General features: G+C 42.2%; 1 protein-coding gene across 3 annotated transcripts in view; it reads left to right on the plus strand.

The window, feature by feature from the left end:
* Positions 1–21816, plus strand: part of FMN2 (formin 2) — a 262967-nt gene that overhangs the window by 61197 nt on the left and 179954 nt on the right. For all 3 annotated transcript variants that reach the window (XR_012243937.1, XM_073627509.1, XM_073627510.1), the window contains exons 5-7: positions 260–2187; positions 4196–4340; positions 6300–6387. Coding sequence is in view for 2 of the 3 variants with exons in the window: in XM_073627509.1 (XP_073483610.1) it covers positions 260–2187; positions 4196–4340; positions 6300–6387 (2161 nt within the window). In the remaining variant the exon portion in view is untranslated. The remainder of the gene's footprint in view (positions 1–259; positions 2188–4195; positions 4341–6299; positions 6388–21816) is intronic.

Here is a 21816-nt window from a genome sequence, read left to right on the forward strand (position 1 = left end):
TTTTAAACTGCCTTTAATATCACTTTATTATTATTGTGAAATTACTATGTTGCTAGGCAAAATTATGGGGGTGTTTAAACTGATATAATTTAAAGTTAGCCAGGATTGAGTAGAAATGACATAAAAACAGCCTGTTTAAAGAGTAATGTAAAAATACATGTATATTAAACAGCAAAGTTTCTGAATAAATATTTCTACCATTTTAATTGTGTGAATATTTTAATAATTTTAACAAAAGTCCAATATCTTCTTTAAATAGGGCAAACATCTGAAGTCTGTATCTCCTAAGAAAGATCATGAAAATATAATTCAGCAGCTTGAGCAAACCATTGAAAATTTAAAGGCTAAACTTGCTGAACACGAAAAGCAATATAAACAATCAAACAGTTCTACAAAGAATGCACAAGATCAAAATACTGAATTATGTGTACTACTAAAAGATGGGAACCAAAACACATTATCAAAGATTGTTGAAGGAAAATCTGTGCAGACTTCACCCACAGAAGAGTTTGCCTTAAATGGAGCAGCTACAATAACTGATAATAAGGTTGTACGGCAAGTCGTTTCACCGGATTTGGAAAGCAACTCGCAGCTTACACATTATTCTGTAGATTTAACTTCAAAGTCACAACAGTCTGAGTCCACTAATAACTCCACAGAATATAAAAAATCTCAACCAAACAATAATATTTCCTCATCTGGAGTCATAACACTTTTCCCACAATTGTCCCCACCATTAACCTATGGAAATGCTGTTACCAATGGCTTTTTTGAAGGCCCGACTACAACTGCAACACAAATTAATTCTTCTTACACTAATGCACATCATACGGATGTTACCAGTTCTTTGCCACTCACGTTGGACTCAAGACTGTGCCTACAAGACCCTTTACTAGGTCTCCCATCTCATTCTTTATCTAGCTCACATCAATCTATTCATAATCACCCTAGGCTTGCTTCAGGTCTAGCACTGCATCCTTCTGCCTTCTCATCTGAAATGTCACGTCTGGTTCCATTTTGTACTACAATTCCTCCTCCTCCACCAGTACCTGGATTAAATTCAGTCAGTGGTCCTCAAGCTACTCTACCTCAACAACCATGTAACAACTCAATTCCTCCCCCACCTCCACTACCTCAGCAATCATTTAATTCTACCGATCCTCTATCACAAGTATCATGTCCTACTACAGTCCTTATCTCTTCACCATCACTACATATTTGTACGGGTACTGAAGTTTCATCCTTCCATTCTCATCATCCACCTCCACCATCTCCTTTATCCTTACTTACAGGTGACACTACAGTGCCTCCTCTGTTACCAGGCTCTGCTGCAATTCCTGCTCCTCCCCCTCCACCTCCTCTTCCAGGTAGCAATGCAGCTTATTATTTTCAACCATCTTCTATGACAGATGTAAGAGTAGTCTGCCCTCCTCCACCTCCCGCACCACCTTTACCACCACAACTAAATATGGCTGTAATTCCTTCTTCACCAGCCTTTTTACCACATGGTGCTGCTGCAATTCCTCCTCCTCCTCCTCCTCCACCACTGCCACTACCAGGGTTTAACTCAGTTTACCATCTTCAGCAAACCCCACAATTGAATTCAGTTACAGTTCCTCCTCCTCCCCCTCCCCCTCCCCCTCCACCACCACTACTAGGTTCTATCAGCCTTCAATCTATTCCTCCTCCCCCTCCACCACTACTACCAGGCACTACTGCCATTCAATGTATTCCCCCTCCGCCACCACCACTACCAGGCACTGCTGCTATTCAATCTATTCCCCCTCCTCCTCCACCACCACCACTTCCAGGTACTACTGCCATTCAATCTATTCCCCCTCCTCCTCCGCCACCACCACTACCAGGCACTGTTGCAATTCAGTCTTTTCCTCCTCCTCCTCCTCCTCCACCACCACTACCACAATTGGCTAATATGGTAGCTCCTCCTCCACCACCACCTCCATTAATTCCTCCTCCATTTGGCGTCTCACAAAATTCCTCATCATTTTCATGTTTTGTTCAGACTCAACCACCCACATCATTACCAGGTTTTCTACAACCTCCTCTGCCAGCTGGTTTTTTAGCAATGGGATTGAGCCATGAGAAAGGAACCAGAAAAGCTGCTATCGAGCCGACAAAGCCCATGAAGCCCCTTTACTGGACAAGATTTGAATTGCATGCAAAGAGGTATTTCAGTAAAACTTCTGAAATGTATATGTGTTTGAACATGCTCAACAGAACTGCAAATAAGCATAATTGGTTTGTACGCAGTGCCGACTATGGCATACATTCAAGTTGCCTGATGTTAATGTGTTTATTGTTAACGATGTATCAATACAATTGTTAATTAGAAATAATCTTTTAATATTACCATCCTAGCTTAAAAATATTAATGACCGGGAGCATGATCATTCAATTAAAGTTTAGACATTGAACTGAAAGGGGACTAAAAGATACTGAAAGTTACCAGGATCTTATTTATTATTATTATTATTATTATACAGGATTGATATAGCGCCAACAGTTTATACAGCGCTTTACAACTTGAGGGTAAATGGTACAAATACAATACACTTTAATACAGTGGGAATCAGAGGGCCTTGCTAGTTAGAGCTTACACTCTTATGATTTAATAGAATGATCAGATGATTTTTGTTTGCATGAGTAAGCTCATATTCAATATGCCGACTGATACATACGATCACATAGGAAAGCCTTTCTTCTTTCTTTATTTCCTATTTCACTGCGGCATACAGAAATATGTTTGCTATTTTTCAGTATGCAATCTTTCAAAACATGTTTGTCAACCATTCTCCACCAAGCTAATAAAAAAGAAAATTGAATGTTGGCAGTTTTGGAAAATGATGGGCATGTGGGGAGGTGCAAGGTGGTGTGGTGGCAGTAAACGCACAGAGTTCAGTTGCTGAGAACAGAAGTTGTATTCTGTATTGCAGAATCAAGTAGTTCACAACAAACCTGTCAGGAAGACCCCTGACTGTGAAACACTCACAGCATACAACAGCAGTGTGTAGCGGAGAAGGTCTCAGATGTGCTGACAGCATCTGTCTTGAGGGATGGAATGTGGCCTGGTTAGTTTGTACCCAAATAGGGAGGCTTCCAGGAAGAATGGCATGTCTCTATTTTTTCCCTACTCATCTGGAACCTCTCCCTGACACTAATTGACTCTGCCTGTCAGACAAGTGACCTCTCCCCACACTACCGACACACGAAATGCGTGCCAAGCTTGGGAGCCAGGGCCTTAAATAAGCTCTGCCTGACCCAAGATGGGTGCTAGAGTCACATAGGGTGGCAGCATTCAATCAGATAGCTTCTCCAGACACCTTGAAAAGCAAAGAGGAATCATGTTCCTCTTGATTTCCCCAGCCCCTGTAATGCCGCTGCAGTTGAGCACCACCTGCAGTGGAGAAAGTAGACTGTACCTGCCTACAAGCAGATTATTTAATTTGTCATACTTCGCTAAAACAAAGAAAAGAGAAAGGGAGAGAAAGGGAAAATGTATGAAAGTAATAGATGAAAAAGCTCTAACTGTAGGTAATGTGGCTCTGAATGGATGCAGCTGGCAAAATTAACACTGCAAGGAGTGGCAAAAAATATTCAGAATAAGGCCATTTTGCACAAGCTAAATGTGCATTGGGATCTCTTTACAGAGATTTGCCAAACTGTAGTCAAACTTTGAAACTTTATAAAAGAAAATACAAAGTAGTTCTTATATACTATGTTTGAAACGTGCTGAAAGTACAAGCTTTTTCATGTTTTGAGGGCAGAAATCTGCAAATTAATTACTACATAATAATAAGTGAATTTATCTATGCACATTATCTTTATTATCTAATTATGTAGAATACATTTAACAACATTTCCCTTTACAAAAATGGGACTTTTAATATGCAATTGCCACTGCAGCAATACTTTCATGTGCAATCATTCAGTTACTGTTTAAAAGTTTCAGATCTACAAAGAGATCTACAAAGAGATCAAAAACATATGTAGACAAGCTGAAGGACAACACTGCCATAGCAGTGGGTCATATTTGCCAACCAGATCCACTTTCCACACTCAGACTAGTTACCCGGATTTCCCCTTTACATTTCTACAGAGATATATATGTTTGTTATTTTATAAATATTATTGATGCAGCAATTAATCATTATTTACACTCTTTATTTGCTCACAGAGATTTTACCAACCCTTTAGTTTGGGAATCTGTTAGTGAACCCAAGGTAGATGTTCATGAGTTGGAAAGTTTGTTTTCAAAAACTGCAATCAAAGAAAAAAAGAAACCCATTTCTGATACAATAACTAAGACAAAGACAAAGCAAGTAAGTTGCAATGTTATTTATTTCTATAGTGCAAATATACTTATATTATTTACTTTTGTGAAGGCTGAAAACTGCATAAAGTTCATTTTGGCAAGCACATGAAATATTTGTTTGTCTTTTTTTATGTAAAAGAATATAAAGAACTTTTATTGGTAAGCCTGCATAACTGTAATTATTTAGCCATGGTTCACACCAGTGCGGCTTTGAAGTTGCGTTACTTCGGTGCGATTTCAAAGCCGCTCATCAGTGCGATTTGCACTGCCGATTTCATTGCGGCTTGCGACTTCATTTAAAAGAAGCCCATGCAAGTTGCAGTGGAATCTGTAAAAAATAGTGCAGGACCCTTTTTCATAATCGCTGTGACATGAGTCGCAGCAATATGAACGATTACATTATCGGCAATGGGGTGCGACTTGTCATGCAATTTGGAACTGTCAACATGTTGAACAGGCGCTAAAGACACAATATTTAGAATATACTCTATATTACCAAAAGTATTGGGACTCTTGCCTTTACACGCACATGAATTTTAATGGCATCCCAGTCCTGGTCTGTATGGTTCAATATTGAGTTGGCCCACCCTTTGCAGCTATAACCGCTTCAACTCTTCTGGGAAGGCTGTCCACAATGTTTAGGTGTGTGTCTGTGGGAATGTTTGACCATTCTTCCAGAAGCGCATTTGTGAGGTCAGGCACTGATGTGGACGAGGAGGCGTGGCTCGCAGTCTCCACTTTTATTCATCCCAAAGATATTCTATCGGATTGAGGTCAGGACTCTGTTCCTCCACCCCAAACTCGCTCATCCATGTCTTTATGGACCTTGTTTGTGCACTGGTGTTGGAACGGGAAAGGGCCATCCCCAAAGTTGGGAGCATGAAATTGTCCAAAATGTTTTAGTATGCTGATGCCTTAAGAGTTCCCTTTACTGGAACTAATTGGCCAAGCCCAATCCCTGAAAAACAACCTCACACCACAATTCCCCCTCCACCAAATTATTTGAACCAGTGCACAAAGCAAGGTCCATGGGATGAATTAGAGCAGAGACTGTGAGCCAGGCCTTCTCATCCATTTCAGTGACTGACCTCACAAATGCACTTCAAACATACCCATAGACATACTCCAAAACCTTGTAGACAGCCTTCCCAGAAGAGTTGAAGCTGCTATAGCTGCCAAGGGTGTGCTAACGCAACTGACTAAGACTGGGATGCCTTTAAAGTTCATGTGCGAGTAAAGGCAGGCGTCACAAAACTTTTGATAAATAGTTTGTGTGTGTATATATATATATATATATATATATATATATATATATATATATATATACACACATACATATATATATATATATATATATATATATATATATATATATATATATATATATATATAGATAGATATATCTATATATATATACCTGTATAGATATATATCCTAAAGACCCCCAAAATCATGCAGTTTTGGGGTTTTAATGGTAAGAAAGATCCAGCTAGGCATAAGTCAGTATATAATCCAGGGTATTCAATAGAGCACCACTGATACTTTTCTGGTGCTATGGGTCAAAAATCTTTATTTTTCACTCTCCAGTTTTAGTAAATCAACCCCAATATGTGTAAAACATAAGACTGCTTTTCTTGTCTAACATTCCTTTAAAAAAACTTTTTTACAGAGTTCAGACAAGTCAATACATTTCCATAAATGTATCATGTAGTAGTATGTTCATATGATCCTCCTAGAAAGACCTCACAACCCACTGCTTGGCTACTTTATGTTTTTATCTAATAATTGTACACATATTTGTACTTTCCCTGTCATTTGGAGCCAATTCATGCAGTGGAATGAGAATAATTTCCAACATATCAAATTTGTTTCATTGGGATATTTAAAAGAGATGGATATATAATATTACACCAAGATGAATAAGATTGGAAGAAATAGTTAATTAATGATGTTTCATTCTCAACAGGTTGTTAAGCTCTTAAGCAATAAAAGATCACAAGCTGTAGGAATATTAATGTCTAGTCTTCATTTAGACATGAAAGATATTCAGAATGGTAAGCATGATCATTTTTAAAAACTACAATGTTTTAATAAATTAAAGATCGTGTTTACATGTGTGTTTTAGGGCTTATGTAATATATGATCTATGAGTCAAATGGGAATTTTTATGTGTATCCATGTCAGAATGAGTTAATCCCAGTTAATCCCTTCACAACGATCGGGGCCTTACCAAGAACCCCAGGCCCCATTCTAACAATAAGGGCTGTGATAGCCTCTGATTGGCTATTACAGTGATCAGTCACTGTGAAGCCCGCCCCCATGTCTTCTGTCACTGTGATTAGATAAGAGCGATACATTGTATCTGTCCTTGCAGAGATAGAAAAAAAAAGTGTGTAAAGAAATAAAAAAACCTAGATCAAGGTTTGATCTAGGTCAGTGCCAGAGTTATGCTGTGTACACACGATTGGATTTTCCGACAACAAATGTTCGATAGGAGCTTTTTGTCAGAAATTCCGACCGTGTGCAGGCTCCATCGGACATTTTTTGTTGGAATTTCCGACCACAAAAAATTGAGAGCTGGTTCTCAAATTTTCTGACAACAAAATCCGTTGTCAGAAATTCGTGTGTAGACAATTCCGACGCACAAAAGCGCTTGGTCTGGTAAAACTAGCGTTCGTAATGGAGATAGCACATTTGTCACGCTGCAAATTTTGTGATCTTTTAATGCAGCGCATTCTCTTCTTCTTTATAATGCTAGAATAATGAAGTTGTTTTGCTGCTGATATTCACACAGAGTTCTGACAAACTGATTTCTTTATTATTTCTTGTGATCTCATGAATAATCATTTTTATTTTTTCGCCAGATATCCAGAATAATGTTTATAATTTTTGTTTATGGTGATCTCCTTTTTTTTTTTTTAAATCAAGATCCCCTGTTTATTTATTTTTTTCTAGTGATCTCCATAATATTTGTTGTCGTTTTGTGTGTCAAGTTACCAAAACACCATTATTATCTTGTATTTTTTAACCTCAAGGAGGTTGGTTGGTATTGGTGTCCCTTGTTAATTTGACATTGTATTTTTGAAATGTACCTGCCTACTCACAAACAAACTGTCCTTTTTTATTCAAACACATAGCCTATGATTTGTGCTAAAAAACAGAAATTTATTAAGGGGTCATAACAAAATAAAGAGGAAGGCAACGCTGAATAAACTGGTGAAATTAGCGAAGCCTTTGTACCCCAGGGCACACATCAACTATTTGACATGCAAAATTGGTAGCCTGAGGAGTCAATTTAATAGGGAGTACAATCTGGTCCAGGACTCTGAGAGATCAGGAACAGCAGCAGATGACATATAGGTCCCCAGGCTGTGAGCTTACAACAGCCTGCATCTTTTGCCAGACCAGACTGAACCCAGGCCATCACTCTCTTGTCTTCCTTCCATGCTTGCTTCCACGCTTGCTTTCAGGCTGTGGCAGGAGGTGGAGGAGGATGGTCCAACTCACACAGGTGGGTTTTGCTTGTGAGTTCACCCCTAAACCCCTCATTTAGGGCCATATATATCACTTCACAAATGAGGCATTGGCCTACCTCCATTTCCTGCATTTTGTTGGCAGCCATGCAGGCATAGGCCTCAAGAAGACTGGGAGGGGTTGTGAGGGCCGCAGAAGGCTGCCGAATTAACCCAAGTGCTGACTCCTCCACGCTTCTCCCCTTCCTGGGCCTTTTTTGTTGAAGGCAGAGGGGAGGAAAGTGGGATTCGGTCAGGCTACTGGGCCCGGCCACCTCCTGGCTGCCACTTACCCCCGCCACCTCCTGGCTGCCACTTTCCCCTGGCACCTCCTGGCTGCCACTTTCCCCTGCCACCCCCTGGCTGCCACTTTCCCCTGCCACCTCCTGGCTGCCACTTTCCACAGTCTCTTCTTGGCTGAGACTTTCCTGTGTATGAAAATGGGACATAGTTTTAGTTTATTGTTCAGCAATCACACACAATTTTGAGAGATCTGTTTATGTTTTTGCTATACCTGACCCTAACTGGGCTCGTCCACATCTTCTTCCTGGGTGGAAGGCCCAGGTTGGACGTCAGAAGCCTCAGCTGGGGTGGAAAGAAGAGTTGAGGGTGATGGCCTGATCTTAGTCTGGTCTGACAGAAACTGCAGTCTGTTATAGTACCAGAGCCTGGGGACATAAATGTCATCTGCTGCTGCTCCTGATCTCATGGAATCCTGGACCTTCTTGCGCTCCCTATTATAAGTGCTCCTCAGGCTACCAATTTTGGACTTCACATAAGGGATGGTTGCCATGGGGATCTGCAGCTTCACCAATTCCAGCAATTTATCCAGTGCTCTTTAGTCGATTTGTATAAAAGGGGTGTTTTGTCTGCCACAGACAGGGCAGCTCTCTGTACAAATCAATGAATTGGGGGAGGAAATCATGATCATTGAATTGATCCATTTTATCTGCAAGACACAGCACAAGACAAACCCTAATGTCAGGCTGAACTCGCATAATATTGTCCAAATATAGGCCTCAATCTCTAAGCAGTATAGGCCACTGATGCCCCAAGTTAAAATTGCACCTTCGTTAGAACGATCAGCGCTTCCTATACTCCTTCCTCCGCTCACAGATCGTACGTACGACGCACGTGTGTTCCGCTTTCTATACACTGTGCATACGCTAAACTCCGCCCGCCCCTGACCTTATTTCTAGTATTTTCCCCACCCCTTCTCTTTCGGCGCAGTGGGAGAGAACATGGCTGGAAAAGAGCAAGTACATGCAGACAGCAGCAGCAACGATGAAAGCCCGGAGCCATGAACGTCCCAATCCCAGAGGAGATTTAAGGCCTCAAATATGTCCTTTGTAGAGATGGTGGAGATGGTGGACATCTTGAAGAGGACTGACTATAATGGGAAGCATGGACCTTACCCAAAACCAAATGTGAGAAAGGCCAAGATCATGATTAAAGTTGTGAGAAGTCTGCACAGGAATTTTGGGGTACGACGATCCAAGGATAAACTGAGGTAACAATGGTCAAACCTGAAATTGAGGGTACAGAAAGATCAAGAGAGTTCTGCAAAAAAGTAAGTAGTTGTCGTGTGTTCCTATTATTATTATTACGTTCGTGCTGCTCCATGTGCTTTTCTTTACTGTTGTACAGTTTAAAATGGCAAGTTTCAGGTTCGTGGGCACAGTAATCGTTCGTAGTAAACTTCGCCCACTAATACAATGTTTTTGGCAGATGCAGGTTAACTACATTTGGTCATGCCTATTTGTATTAAAAGAAGTTTAGTACATTGTTGTCTAGATGGGTTTGTAACCAGAATGAAATGCAAACTTGATTCAGTGTAAGGAGAGGACACTCAGCAGCTGTTTACACATCTGGATGCAGGAGCACTAGTGTGGGACACCAGAACAAACTTTTTAGGGTGTCCCACACAGGTGCTCCGGTGGATACTAGGGGTGTCTCCATGTGTGGAGCGTGACCAAAACAGGTAAATATTCCAGCTTTAATAAAGGGAAAAAAAATGTCTTCAGCTTGGAACTCTGCCAAAACTGACAATTGTACGACACTTCCAAGCAATGTTTCATATTACTATTTCTGCCCTCAAATATCTGTGTGCTAAGTTTACCGTTTTTTTATTCACATAGGGGAGAAAAGACTTGGGACATCACAGGACACCAGGGACCCCCAACCTCATGAAGAAGGGGAAATCACCACAACCTGAGGATGTGGAGGAGGGAGAGGTTTATGAAGTAGGCGAAATAGTGACCACAACAGGTGAGTGTCTGAGACTACTGCTTCAGGTAATAGATGTATTGCCTGCATATTTATAATACATGTGTGTTTTTTAATTTTAGGTGATGTGGATGATGTGGAAGAAGAAACTAATTTCACCAGTGCAAGTGCCCAGATCCTCATCGGGGAGATCATGGTATGCAATAGGGATTTACAGAAGATCAAGGAAGACTTCAATGATGTTGAAAAAAGACTCAAAAGCATCATTTATGTTTTAGGCAGAATCTAAAACACACCAAAATGTTTCAATTTGTTAATATTTTTCTAACTTTTTAATGTACGTGTTTTGTGGGTGCAACCCCTTCCTCGCAACTAAAGTAGCTGAGAGGAAGGGGTTGCACCCCCGAAACACGTCCATTGATCTCCCATAATGGGAGCTAGCACATGTTGACATTATGCATGGGATCAGGAGGGAAATCCTCATTTTGACTCTCAATGTGTGTGCATCTTCAAAATTTGGCTTTTACAGGGGTGACATCACCCCATCTGATGAAGGCAATCTCAACACAGTTTGGACATACTAATGTCTGATATTGCCTTCAATTTATCAAGTTGAACTTTGTAAGTTCCTGAGTTGTGTATTGTTTTATGGTTTTAAACATGCCTGTTTACCCCCCAAAAAAATTTCTAATGTAAAAAAAAATTATTTTATTCCAAAAATATGTTGGTTTGTTCAAAAACCCTTTTCTAACGCACATGTGAATGTGCACAGAGTAAAAAGTTTTCTACTCAACAATGTGTGGCTTCTTCTTTCAATGCTCAATAGCAGTTTTTTCAGTAAGTTGGTGTTTAGAGTGATAATGGGGGTTATTTACTAAAGGCAACTCCACTTTGCACTACAAGTGCAGTTTCAGTGCAGTTTCAAGTGCACCTTTGCAGTGCACTTGTAGTGCAAAGTAGATTTAACTTTAGTAAATAACACCCACGGTGCTTTATAATTTGCCACAATCGTGACTCCCAAAAATTAATTCATGGAGGTGAAAATGATGAATATTTTTACCAGTAATGCATTACATACATTACCAACAAAAACTAGGTGTGTGTGTAGCAGACCCACAACATAATAGTTAGCTGAAGAAGAGATTGTCACCTCATGTATCAAAGAAATTATGTTTGCACTATTGAAGAAAATGTCAAAAAAGAAAAGCCCATTGGATAACCGAGACAGCTAAAAGAAACACAAGCAGTAGATCAAAGGAAATGTTATTTCATTTTACAATAAAATATTATTTTAAAAATGTTTCTTAAACATTTTCTGGCATATCAATGGCCCCCTACCTGCAAAGTACTCCATTTATTTATTTATTTTAGACAGACCTCGCGGGCGCTTTGGGGGGGGCAAGCCGGGACGGCCAGCTTCAAGCGCCCTCAGGGTTTGGTCTTGAAATCCGGCCTGAGGCCACATAGTTCATAGAATTTCTCCGTAAAAACTTGTGGAGAATGCAGCATGAAATAATTATATGGTTAAGTTTATATTCCGCCATGTTGATTGCATAAGGAATAGGTGGAACCAGTTGGCCATTATCCCGAAAGCATTCTCCACCACTCTTCTGGCTCTGGCCAGCTGGTAGTTAAAAACCCTCTTGACCGGGGTGAGGGTCCTCATGGGGAACGGCCGCATCAGGTGATCACCCAGCCCAAACGCTTCATCAACGACAAAGAGGAATGGCAGACCAGCTACGTTGTCTTCCGAAGGTGGCAATCCCAAGCCACCACTCTGGAGCCTTAATATAGTCCTTCTGCAGGACTTGTATGATGGCAGAACAGGTCTCTAGATTAATGATCCCCAGAGCCTGGGGGGGAGATGCCTGTCGAGAACTTGATGTCCAGCAGACTTCTCCCCATCGCTAAGTACTGCAACGTGGCGACTAGCCTCTGTTCAGGAGTGATGGCTTGCCGCATGCAGGTGTCCTGCTTTGTAATATAAGGGGACAGCAAAGCCAACAAACGGTGAAAAACGTCATCCAGAGATAATTCCTGAAATCATCAGGATTATTCTCACGGATCTCCCGCAACAAAGGCATGGCATATGAGAGAATTGGTCACTGGAGCAACCAATTCTTCGTCCATGAACTCCTCCTCGCCCTGTTCATGGACTGGGCTTGGGTCAAAGTAAGAACCCCAACATCAAGCCCTTGCACAGCACGAACTCTACGATAAGTACGGTAGGCTGGTCAGAACGAACTACAGAACGCACTGAAAATCAGAAATGAGCGGACAAGAAAGCACTGCAAATCAAATACGTACTATAAAAGAACGCACTGAATATCAGATGCTAACTGACTACACTCACTGAAAACCAGATATGAATCCACAAGCACAAACTGAAGAGCAATAACGATCTGAAAAGCACAAGGCTGAAATGCGCGAATCGTCTCTCACCAAACTTCTACTAACATGAGATTAGCAGAAGGAGCCCAAAGGGTGGCGCACTGGCTATTGAACTTCCTCTTCATAGTGCCATTGTACGTGTTGTACGTCAGCGCGTTCTTGACGATCAGAATTTCTGACAACATTTGTGCGACCATGTGTCAAGTTCGACAAGTTTGAGCCAACATCCGTCGGAAATAAATCCAGGATTTCGTTGTCGGAATGTCCGATCGTGTGTACGCAGCATTAGTGTTTGGGTCAGGGTCAAAGATCGAGGTCAAAGGTCAGGGTCAGCATTTTTGGGACAGAATTTTACTTTAAATTAGTATCAGTGTCAGTGCATTTTGGGTAGGATTAAAAAAAGCAAAACGCACATTATTGTTTCTGGGCTGTATTACGGTACATACACCAGATAAAGTACACATACAGTATGTGGTATCGCTGTGATCGTCAGGAGCAGGAGAATTTATTTTGGGTCGTTCTTTGGTGGTAGGTTATGGTAGTAGCAAGAAATATAGAGTTAAATTAAAAAAAAAAAAATTTTACTATTTTGGGCCAGTATTCCTTTGATAATAAAAAAAAAATCAGGAGATATCCATTACCACTTACCATCAAATTAAAGCCCAATTTGTCCTGAAAAAAAAAAAAACATTGCAAAATCGGGCTTAGGTATTTCGATTTGTTTTACCCTTAGGTGGGAAGGGGTTAAAACCTATATACAGTATGTCAAACATTAATATGTAATTATTGTAGACTTAGTTAAAGTATTCAAAGAAAAAGATTTGCCTTTGTTAACTGATGGAAAACTGTCTGTTGATCCCATCCCCATATACATATAGTAAAACCAATTTCTTTAGAGAAATGGGACTTTGAATGGATCACAGACAGGAAATATGTAGAAAATAATTGGATTTTATTACATGAATAGACAACTCATGGTGAAAAACACAATACAAAGCATTGGGTAAAACCAAAACATATACATGAAAACACAAAATTAAAATACCAACATATGAACCAAAGCCCAGAAGCTGTCAAGGCGACAGATCATCCAACGCGTTTCGAAAAACACACATGGTTTTTGTTTCCGTTTTCCATTGAAAGCCCCATTTCTCTGAGGAAATTGGTTTTTCTATAGTTAAAGTATTCTGGCATACTGCTAGCAATTAAAAATATAGCAGTAGTAGCATATTGTACTGATTACTACAAAAAGTTTGTAATTTAAGTGATAAACTTTTATTGGTTATCACTCAACGACCTGTTAGCTCCTTTCCTCAGGATTTATACAATTCCGTAAGAGAAAAGAAGCAAGTGATACAAGGGGTCCCGAAAGTTTGCATCTTTTATACCTGAGTTAAAGTATACACTTTCTGCAAATAAAAATATACAATCACAAATAGAATACGTAATGTTTACTTAAAATAATCAGGGTAGTCAGAAACAACTGTGATGGTAAAAGAAGTTTGTTACATGAAGCAGCAATTTCAGAATCAGTAGGACACCATGATTGCAGGCATGCCTCTCCTTAACAAATATTACCCTTGGGCTGGATTCCCACTGCCTGTATTCACAGCAGGTGTCTGGTGCGTCCATGTTCACCATTTCAGGTCTGATTTCGGTTTAAATTTTTGGCTGAATTCGGACCTGAAATGGACCAGAAGGCGCACAGGACTCCTGTGCAATGCATTGCGAAGCCGCTCCGGAGATGTGTGAACCAACTCCATTGAGAGCCGTTTGTAACCACATCCAATTCGCAATAATGTGAACCCAGCCTCAAAGTAGCATACCAGGCACATGCAACATGTACTCAATTCAAAAACATATACTGTGTCTAAACTGGTTTATTATTGCTGACCTTCGCAGAGCTTGTGCTAAGAACCCCTTTGTAAAAATTATATGTGAACAGTAAGGAACCAGAGTTGTAACCACACCAGAGAGTATAGGCACAAGATTAGGTGTAAAGGATTTTTATTGAGTAATAGTGAAAATAAAAAAAAAACAATAATAATGAGCACAGAAAATGGTGTGAACTGCAAAAAGTAACCAACACCAAAGAAATCTAAAATGACTATCTAAAGCACTAGAGAAAGCAAATCCAGTGAATACAATAATCAGCAAACAAGTACAAAGACAAATTATATAAAATGTACACGTGGCAGGGTAGACGCAGAGATGTGAGTTCTCACCTTGGATGCTAAAGTGAAGGGGCACAGCAATGACAGGGTCCCCTCCTGCCTTTGTGCCAACTGTCTACTGCATGCTGTACAACCAGGCTGTCAAAACAACAACCCAGTCTTAGGCCCCTTTCACACTGGGGCGGTAGGGGGCGTCGGCGGTAAAACAGCGCTATTTTTAGCGCTGTTTCACCGCGGTATTCGGCCTCTAGCGGTGTGGTTTTAACCCCCCGCTGGCGGCCGAAAAAGGGTTAAAACCCCCCGTATAGCCACTATATTACCGCGGTATAGCCACGCTGACGCATTGATTTCAATGGGCAGGAGCGGTTTAGGAGCGGTGAAGGAGCGGTGTATTCACCGCTCCTTCACCGCTCCAAAGATGCGGCTGACAGGAGATTTTTTTCTTCTCCTGCCAGCGCACCACTTCAGTGTGAAAGCCCTCGGGCTTTCACACTGAACAAACAGCGGAGGCTGTTTAGGGGCGGTGTGCAGGCGCTATTTTTAGCGCAATAACGCCTGCAAACCGCCCCAGTGTGAAAGGGGCCTTACAGATTATATTAGGAAAATGGCTCTCCCACTGTAATCAGGAGTGCTGAGATTTCCCCTGACACATGGAGCACAGAGGACCACCTGTCAAAGTGACAGCAGACTCAGCTGGGATAAATTAAACTCGGAAGGTTACCTAAGGTTAACTAGGAAAGACTTTTTTTAACTATAATTTTTTATGATTTCCATAAGAATTTCAGGTTTTAAAGCATTTCCCAGGGTGGGTTTTCTGATGGTGACAACAGTGTACCTTCTGTATTATAAGCTGAAATGGCCACTTAAAGTTTTCTTAAAAAGCCCATGTAACATGGTTACCAGGGATGAGCCGAACACCCCACCAGTTCGGTTCGCAGCAGAACATGTAAACAGGCAAAAAATTTGTGCAAACACCGTTAAAGTCTATAGGACGTGAACGTGAAAAATCAAAAGTGCTAATTTTAAAGGCTTATATGCAATTTATTGCCATAAAAAGTGTTTGGGGACCCGAGTCCTGCCCCAGGGGACATGTATCAATGCAAAAAAAGTTTTAAAAACGTCTGTTTTTTTGGGAGCAGTGATTTTAATAATGCTTAAAATTAAACAATAAAAATGAAATATTCCTTTAAATATCGTGCCTGGGGGTGTCCTTAGTGTGCCTGTAAAGTAGCGCATCTTTCCCATGTTTATAACAGTGCCACAGCAAAACATTTCTAAAGGAAAAAAATGTCATTTAAAACTGTAATGCCCTGTACACACGATCGGAAATTCCGACAACAAAATCCATCGGATTTTTTCCGACGGATGTTGGCTCAAACTTGTCTTGCATACACATGGTCACACAAAGTTGGTTGGAAATTCCGAACATCAAGAACACGGTGACATACAACACGTACAACGAGCCGAGAAAAATGAATTTCAATAGCCAGTGTGGGTCTTCTGCTTGATTCTGAGCATGCGTGGCACTTTGTGCGTCGGAATTGTCTACACACAATCTGAATTTACGCAAACGGATTTTGTTGTCGGAAAATTTTGGATCCAGCTCTCAAACTTTGTGTGTCAGAGATTCCGATGGAAAAAGTCAGATGGAGCCTACACACGATCGGAATTTCCAACAATAAGCTCCGATTGCACATTTTCCGTTGGGAAGTCGGATCGTGTGTACAGGGCAGAGTCTTTTTTCATCCTCGCTCCGGACGCCTTTTAAAGTTTATTTTTATTTATTTATTTATATATATATTTTTTCTTCTTCATCCATCCATCCATCCATCCTGTCGGGTTCAGCCTCTCCTGATTCAGAAGACCCCCCCATATAGGCTGTAAATCTCCTGAGGAGGTGGGTTCCCGTGGTGCTGGGATTGTATGGTACAGTATAAATGACTGTATTACTGGCAAAGGTCACTGGCAGTATAAATGACTGTATATACCTTCGTTAGGCAGGTGCTGGCACTATCTCCTTCCATGTTTTTGTGTGTTCAGGCAGTGGTTTGGCTCAAGTCGCAGAGTCGCATGCAGCTGGATAGACGCCTGTTGTCACAGCATTCTAGATCTCCCTCGCTCTTACCTCACTTTAGTCGCTTGGACCCAAGCCAAGAGAGGTCAAGACATCAGACGGCTCAGGACAATGCTGCGAAAGCACGCCAGGTTAAATCCTACATTAGGCACGCAGTCAAGGAAGGGTTAAAGAGTGTTTCAATGAATCCTGCTGTATCTTCACCATCTGCAGATTCAGATCATGTGTTTTCAGTGCGTTTTAACTCTGAAGTCGATAGCGATTCGGATCCATCTGAGGCCGAGATGGTCTCAGAATCGCATAAGTTTGATTTTTGCACTGGTTCCCCCCTTGGTGGAGGCTGTTAAGGATGCAATAATGTCGAAGGAAGAATTATCGCTTCCAAAGAAACAGCAAAGATACTACCCGTATTTAAAAAATCATCACCTTCCTTCCCATTTCATTTCAGAAATTAAAAAAGTAATTGACGATCAGTGGGGGGGGGGGCCTGAGCAGAAGCTCAATGAGCATAATGGAGTATCAAAGCTGTACCTCTTGGGACACTACGCCTAAGGTGGATGCTTCATTACGTGTATTCGCCCGCCACATTACGCTTCCACTGGTAGGATTCAGTTTCTTTTAGGGATCCTATGGATCGCAAAATAGACGCAGACCTAAAAAGTTGTATAGTTTGGCCGCAGCAGCCTGCAGACCGGCGGTAGCACTCACTCCTGTGGTAGCAGCACTTGGGCTGGGTTCGCACCTGTGCGTTTTTTGGTGCTTTTTGCGTTTTGCGGATTTGCACTACCATACATTTATCATGGTCTCCTATGGAACACGTTCTGTGGTGCGCTTCTGCGGAATGCGCTGGGAGTGCACGGGTGTGAATGCAGCCTTAGAGTGTGGGTAGCAGAGCTGGTGGATGGATGCTTGGATGAAAGTCTGGGAAGTGGCAGTTCTTCTCCTTTGCAGTTTTTAAGACTGCTGTAGAGTTGTGGCTGAAGTGGCTGTCGACCAGGTCAAGATGACAACAAAGATAATGGCTCATTCCGTCACAGCCCGCAGAGCCTTATGGTTGAAGCATTGGTCGGCTGATAATCCCGCAGAAGAGAAAGACACAGCAGCCCTTTCGGTTTAACAAGGGATCCAAAGAAGGATTCAAAGAGGCCAGGACTTACAGACAGTTTTTCAGACAGTGGAGGGGAGCTGGTTCAACCTTCCAGAAACCTTCCAAGCCCAGGGCCAACAAAGCTCCCAGGGCTGTGTTTCCACTGTTGTGTCCCCAAAGTCGCGCAATTTACACTGCAACTTTGCTGTGCTATTTGTGATGCAATGTCATTCGACCTGTGAAAACCATGTGAGAACAAGTCGCACAGATGTCGGAACAAAGTAGTGCAAAAACCTTTTTTTGGAGTCACTGCGACTTAAGTCGCACCAATTAGAATGGGGACCATTGAAATACATGGGTTTTGACTTGTCATGCAACTTCGCATGTGTTGGGTTGCACAACTTGCAGTACTGGAAACAGAGCCTAAGGCTTCAAATAAGTCCTTTTGAAGCGGTCTCCGCTTAACCCTCTCAAGTAGGAGCGAGACTAGCCCAGTTCAGGGGGGGTTTGGGCGGACAAATTACATGATGCCTGGATTGTAGCCGTCATTCGATCACGTTATCGTCTCGAGTTCAGAACAAGGCCCCCTCAGACCTTGTTCATAGAAACTGGACTTCCTACGGATTTGGAAAGGAGGAAATGTTTGCAAGGATATATAGGGGAGCTCTTGGCAGCAAGGGCCATCCTTCCGGTTCCAAGGCACGAATTGGGTCAAAGAGTATGTTCCCCTCTGTTTTTGGTCCCAGAGGCTTCAGAGGGTTTCGGACCAGTTTTTGACTTCAAAGTCCTGAATTCTTACATGAAGGTTCCACCATTCAAAATCAGTCATTGGAAACGATCGTTTCGGTTGTGGAGTCAGGAGACTGGATGGTTTCCATCGATCTGGCGGATGCGTATCAGCATGTTTCCATAGACGTGTCTCACCATCACTTTCTCAGGCCATCCATGGAAGGCTCTCATTTTCATTTTTAATCTCTCCCATTCGGTCTCTACACGACTCCGAGAACGTTTTTAAAGCTACTGTCTGCTGTCGTTGCGACTCTCAGGGTCAAGGGAGTGCAAATATTCCATTATCTAGACGACATGCTACTTCTGGGTCCGTCAAATGAGCTCCTTCTAGTTCATGTGAATTCACCTGCAAAACACTAGCTTGTTTCAGTTGGTTGATCAACTTTTGGAAGAGCCACATGCATCTGACCCAAATGTTGGAGTATTTAGGAGTACAATTCAACACGGATCGGGGTTGTGTTTCTCTTCTTCAGAGGAAGGTCCAGGAGATCCAGTCTCAGACAAAGCAGTGATGGCCAGGCCTTCCATGAGGCTGAAGGAATGCATGCAGTATCTGGGGGTTTTATCAGCCACAGTTCCAGTAGTCCCGTGGGTCAGGTGGCGTAGAAGGAGGTTTCAATGCAACTTTCTTCTTCAGTGGGATCGTCTGCCAATTCTGATAATCTGGTCCCTGGTTGGTGGTCAGTAGCTCGCAATCTTTCCCGTGGAGTACCGTGAAGGCCTCAGAACCAATAGTGGTGTCGACCAATGCCAGTCTGGCAGGGTGCGGGGCACACTGACTGGGAAAGCAGGTTCAAGGCCAATGGAACCTTTGTGGGGCGAAGAGTTCAAATTTCCTGGGATTGGATGCTGTCAGACGCACTCTTAGCGTTCCAACCTATGTTGCGAGGTCGAGCTGTCAAGATTCTTTTGGACAGCAAAACTACGGTGGCTTATGTGTCTCATCAAGGGGGCACAAGAAGTCACCCTCTCCTTCAGGTGGCATGTCAATCTTCCTATGCACAGAGAAGAATCTCGGCTCTCTTACAGCATCTTAACTCCCAGGGCCTGGCAATGTTTTAGCAGATCGCTTGAGTCGAGGCTTTGGGGATCACAACAAATGGGGCCTCAACCCCAAGTACCTACGCAAGATCTTCAGGGTCTGGGGGACGCCTTCGATAGATCTTATGGCATTGGAGAATTGTCAACTGCCTTGCTTCTTCTCCCGGACCTAGCATCCACAGGCATTTGGTCAGGGTGCTCTGTCCAGGTCTTGGAACTTCCCCTTGGTGTATGTGTTCCTGCCGCTTTCATTGGCTCTCCATTGGTTCACAGCAATAGTAGTCCTACCTTACTGGCTCAGGGATCTGTGGTTCCCTCTGGCTTGGAGGATAAAGTTGGGCTCACCAATCCCTCTGCATCCTTGTCAAAATCTCCTTCTGCAGAGTGGGGCCTGACACCCGAACCGCAGGAGGATAAAGTTAATGACATTATTACAGGATCGTCAGAACTAATGTAACCTATCACCGGATCTGGAATACTACGGAAAGGGGTTGGGACCTTGGATCTCCTTCAGTATCTAACATTTTGGAGTTTCTGCAAAGTAGTCTCCAAGGGTTAGCTTATATTTCCCTGAAGGGTCAAATCCTTGCCTTGTCGGCTATGTCGTATACAAGATATGCTCTAGATCCGTCGGTGATCTGATTTTTAGGGGCAGCCATAGAAATCAGACCTCCATTGAAATAGTTTTTTCCAAAAGAGGACTTAACACTAGTCTTGGGAACATTTCTGGTTCCTCCGTTTGATCAAGCTTTCTCTTGTTCATTATTTCTTTTAACAGTTTTTTGTTTTTGTTTTTTTACTAGCCGCGGCCTCGGCCAGAAGAGACTCCGAGTTGTGCACCTTCTCATCTAAAGAACCATATTGTTTGGTGCTCCCAGACAAGATAGTCCTTAGGTCGATACTGAGCTTTCTACCTAGAGTGGCCACATAATTTCGTATGAACTGGGAGGTCATTCTCCCAGCCTTTCCGGCGGATACAGCTGATGATGAGTGGAGTAGGTTAGACCTGGTCTCTGCGGTTTCAACCTACCTGAAATAGACTAAAAGCTTTGGAAAACAAGATCAGCTGTAGGTTTTCCCAATGGGGCCTAAAAAGGGTATGCCAGCAACATCCAGAGTTGTGTCTTCCTGGTTTGTCAAGACCATGCATATTGCATACAAAACGCTGGGCCTTCCTTCTCTTTCAGAGATCAAAGCACATTCGACGAGTGGTATGGCAGCATACTGGGCATACGCGGAAGTTGCCCCTGAGGTAGTTTGCAGAGCAGCAAGCTGGAGCGCGCTGAACACCTTTTATTAGGCATTACAGGCTTAATATGGCTTGTCCGCCTGAGGAAACATTTGGCTCTACGGTTATTACGGCGGCTGTTGCCCATTAAAATTTTGAGTAGCATTGCATTGAGGGTTTGGCTTATTTTTTATTTTTTGTCTTCCCTCCCTTCTTAATATTGCTTGGTACATCCCATAGTAGGCTGACATGGGGAGGTCAAGGAAAAAGGGAAATTGTTGTCCATACTTACCGTAATTTTCCTTTCCTGGATCCTCCCCATGTCAGCCGGAGGATTCCCACCCAATTTATCCATCGCGAGGCGGGGTTTTTTTGAACACTGGCATGGGCAGACAGCCGCCCTTTTATGGGCTAGAAAAGAGATAGTCCTCGAGGGGTCAGAGGGGGGCGGAGCTGACCCATAGTAGGCTGACATGGGGAGGATCCAGGAAAGGAAAATGACTGCAAGTATGGATAACAATTTTTATATATATATATATATATATATATATATATATATATATATATATATATATATATATATATAATATATGGCCTGCCCTACATACTCTACACAAAATTGGGCCTTAGGTGTTGGTGGGTCGGGCGCAGGAATGGGCCCTGCTGTGAAATATGATATCAAAAATTGTAATTACATGCCCCTGTTAAACAGGGGCAGAAAAGTTGGGCCTTGGGTGGTGGTGGTGCCCTAAACCAAAAATATTGTTGGAAGCTAGCATCATCAAGATTGAGGAGGAATAGGATAGTCAGCATAGGCAGTCGTCAAGGGATCCCACATCCATAGCAAATTCAATCAGTTACATCAGCATCAGGTGCTTGATAGCTGCTGATCCAAAACTGATTAATTTTTATGAATGTGAGCCTGTCAACGGAGTCTGTGGACAGGCTCACTCTTTGATCC

This window comes from Aquarana catesbeiana, linkage group LG04 (genome assembly GCF_042186555.1).
Source record: "Aquarana catesbeiana isolate 2022-GZ linkage group LG04, ASM4218655v1, whole genome shotgun sequence".
In the NCBI taxonomy this organism is placed as follows: Eukaryota; Metazoa; Chordata; class Amphibia; order Anura; family Ranidae; genus Aquarana; species Aquarana catesbeiana.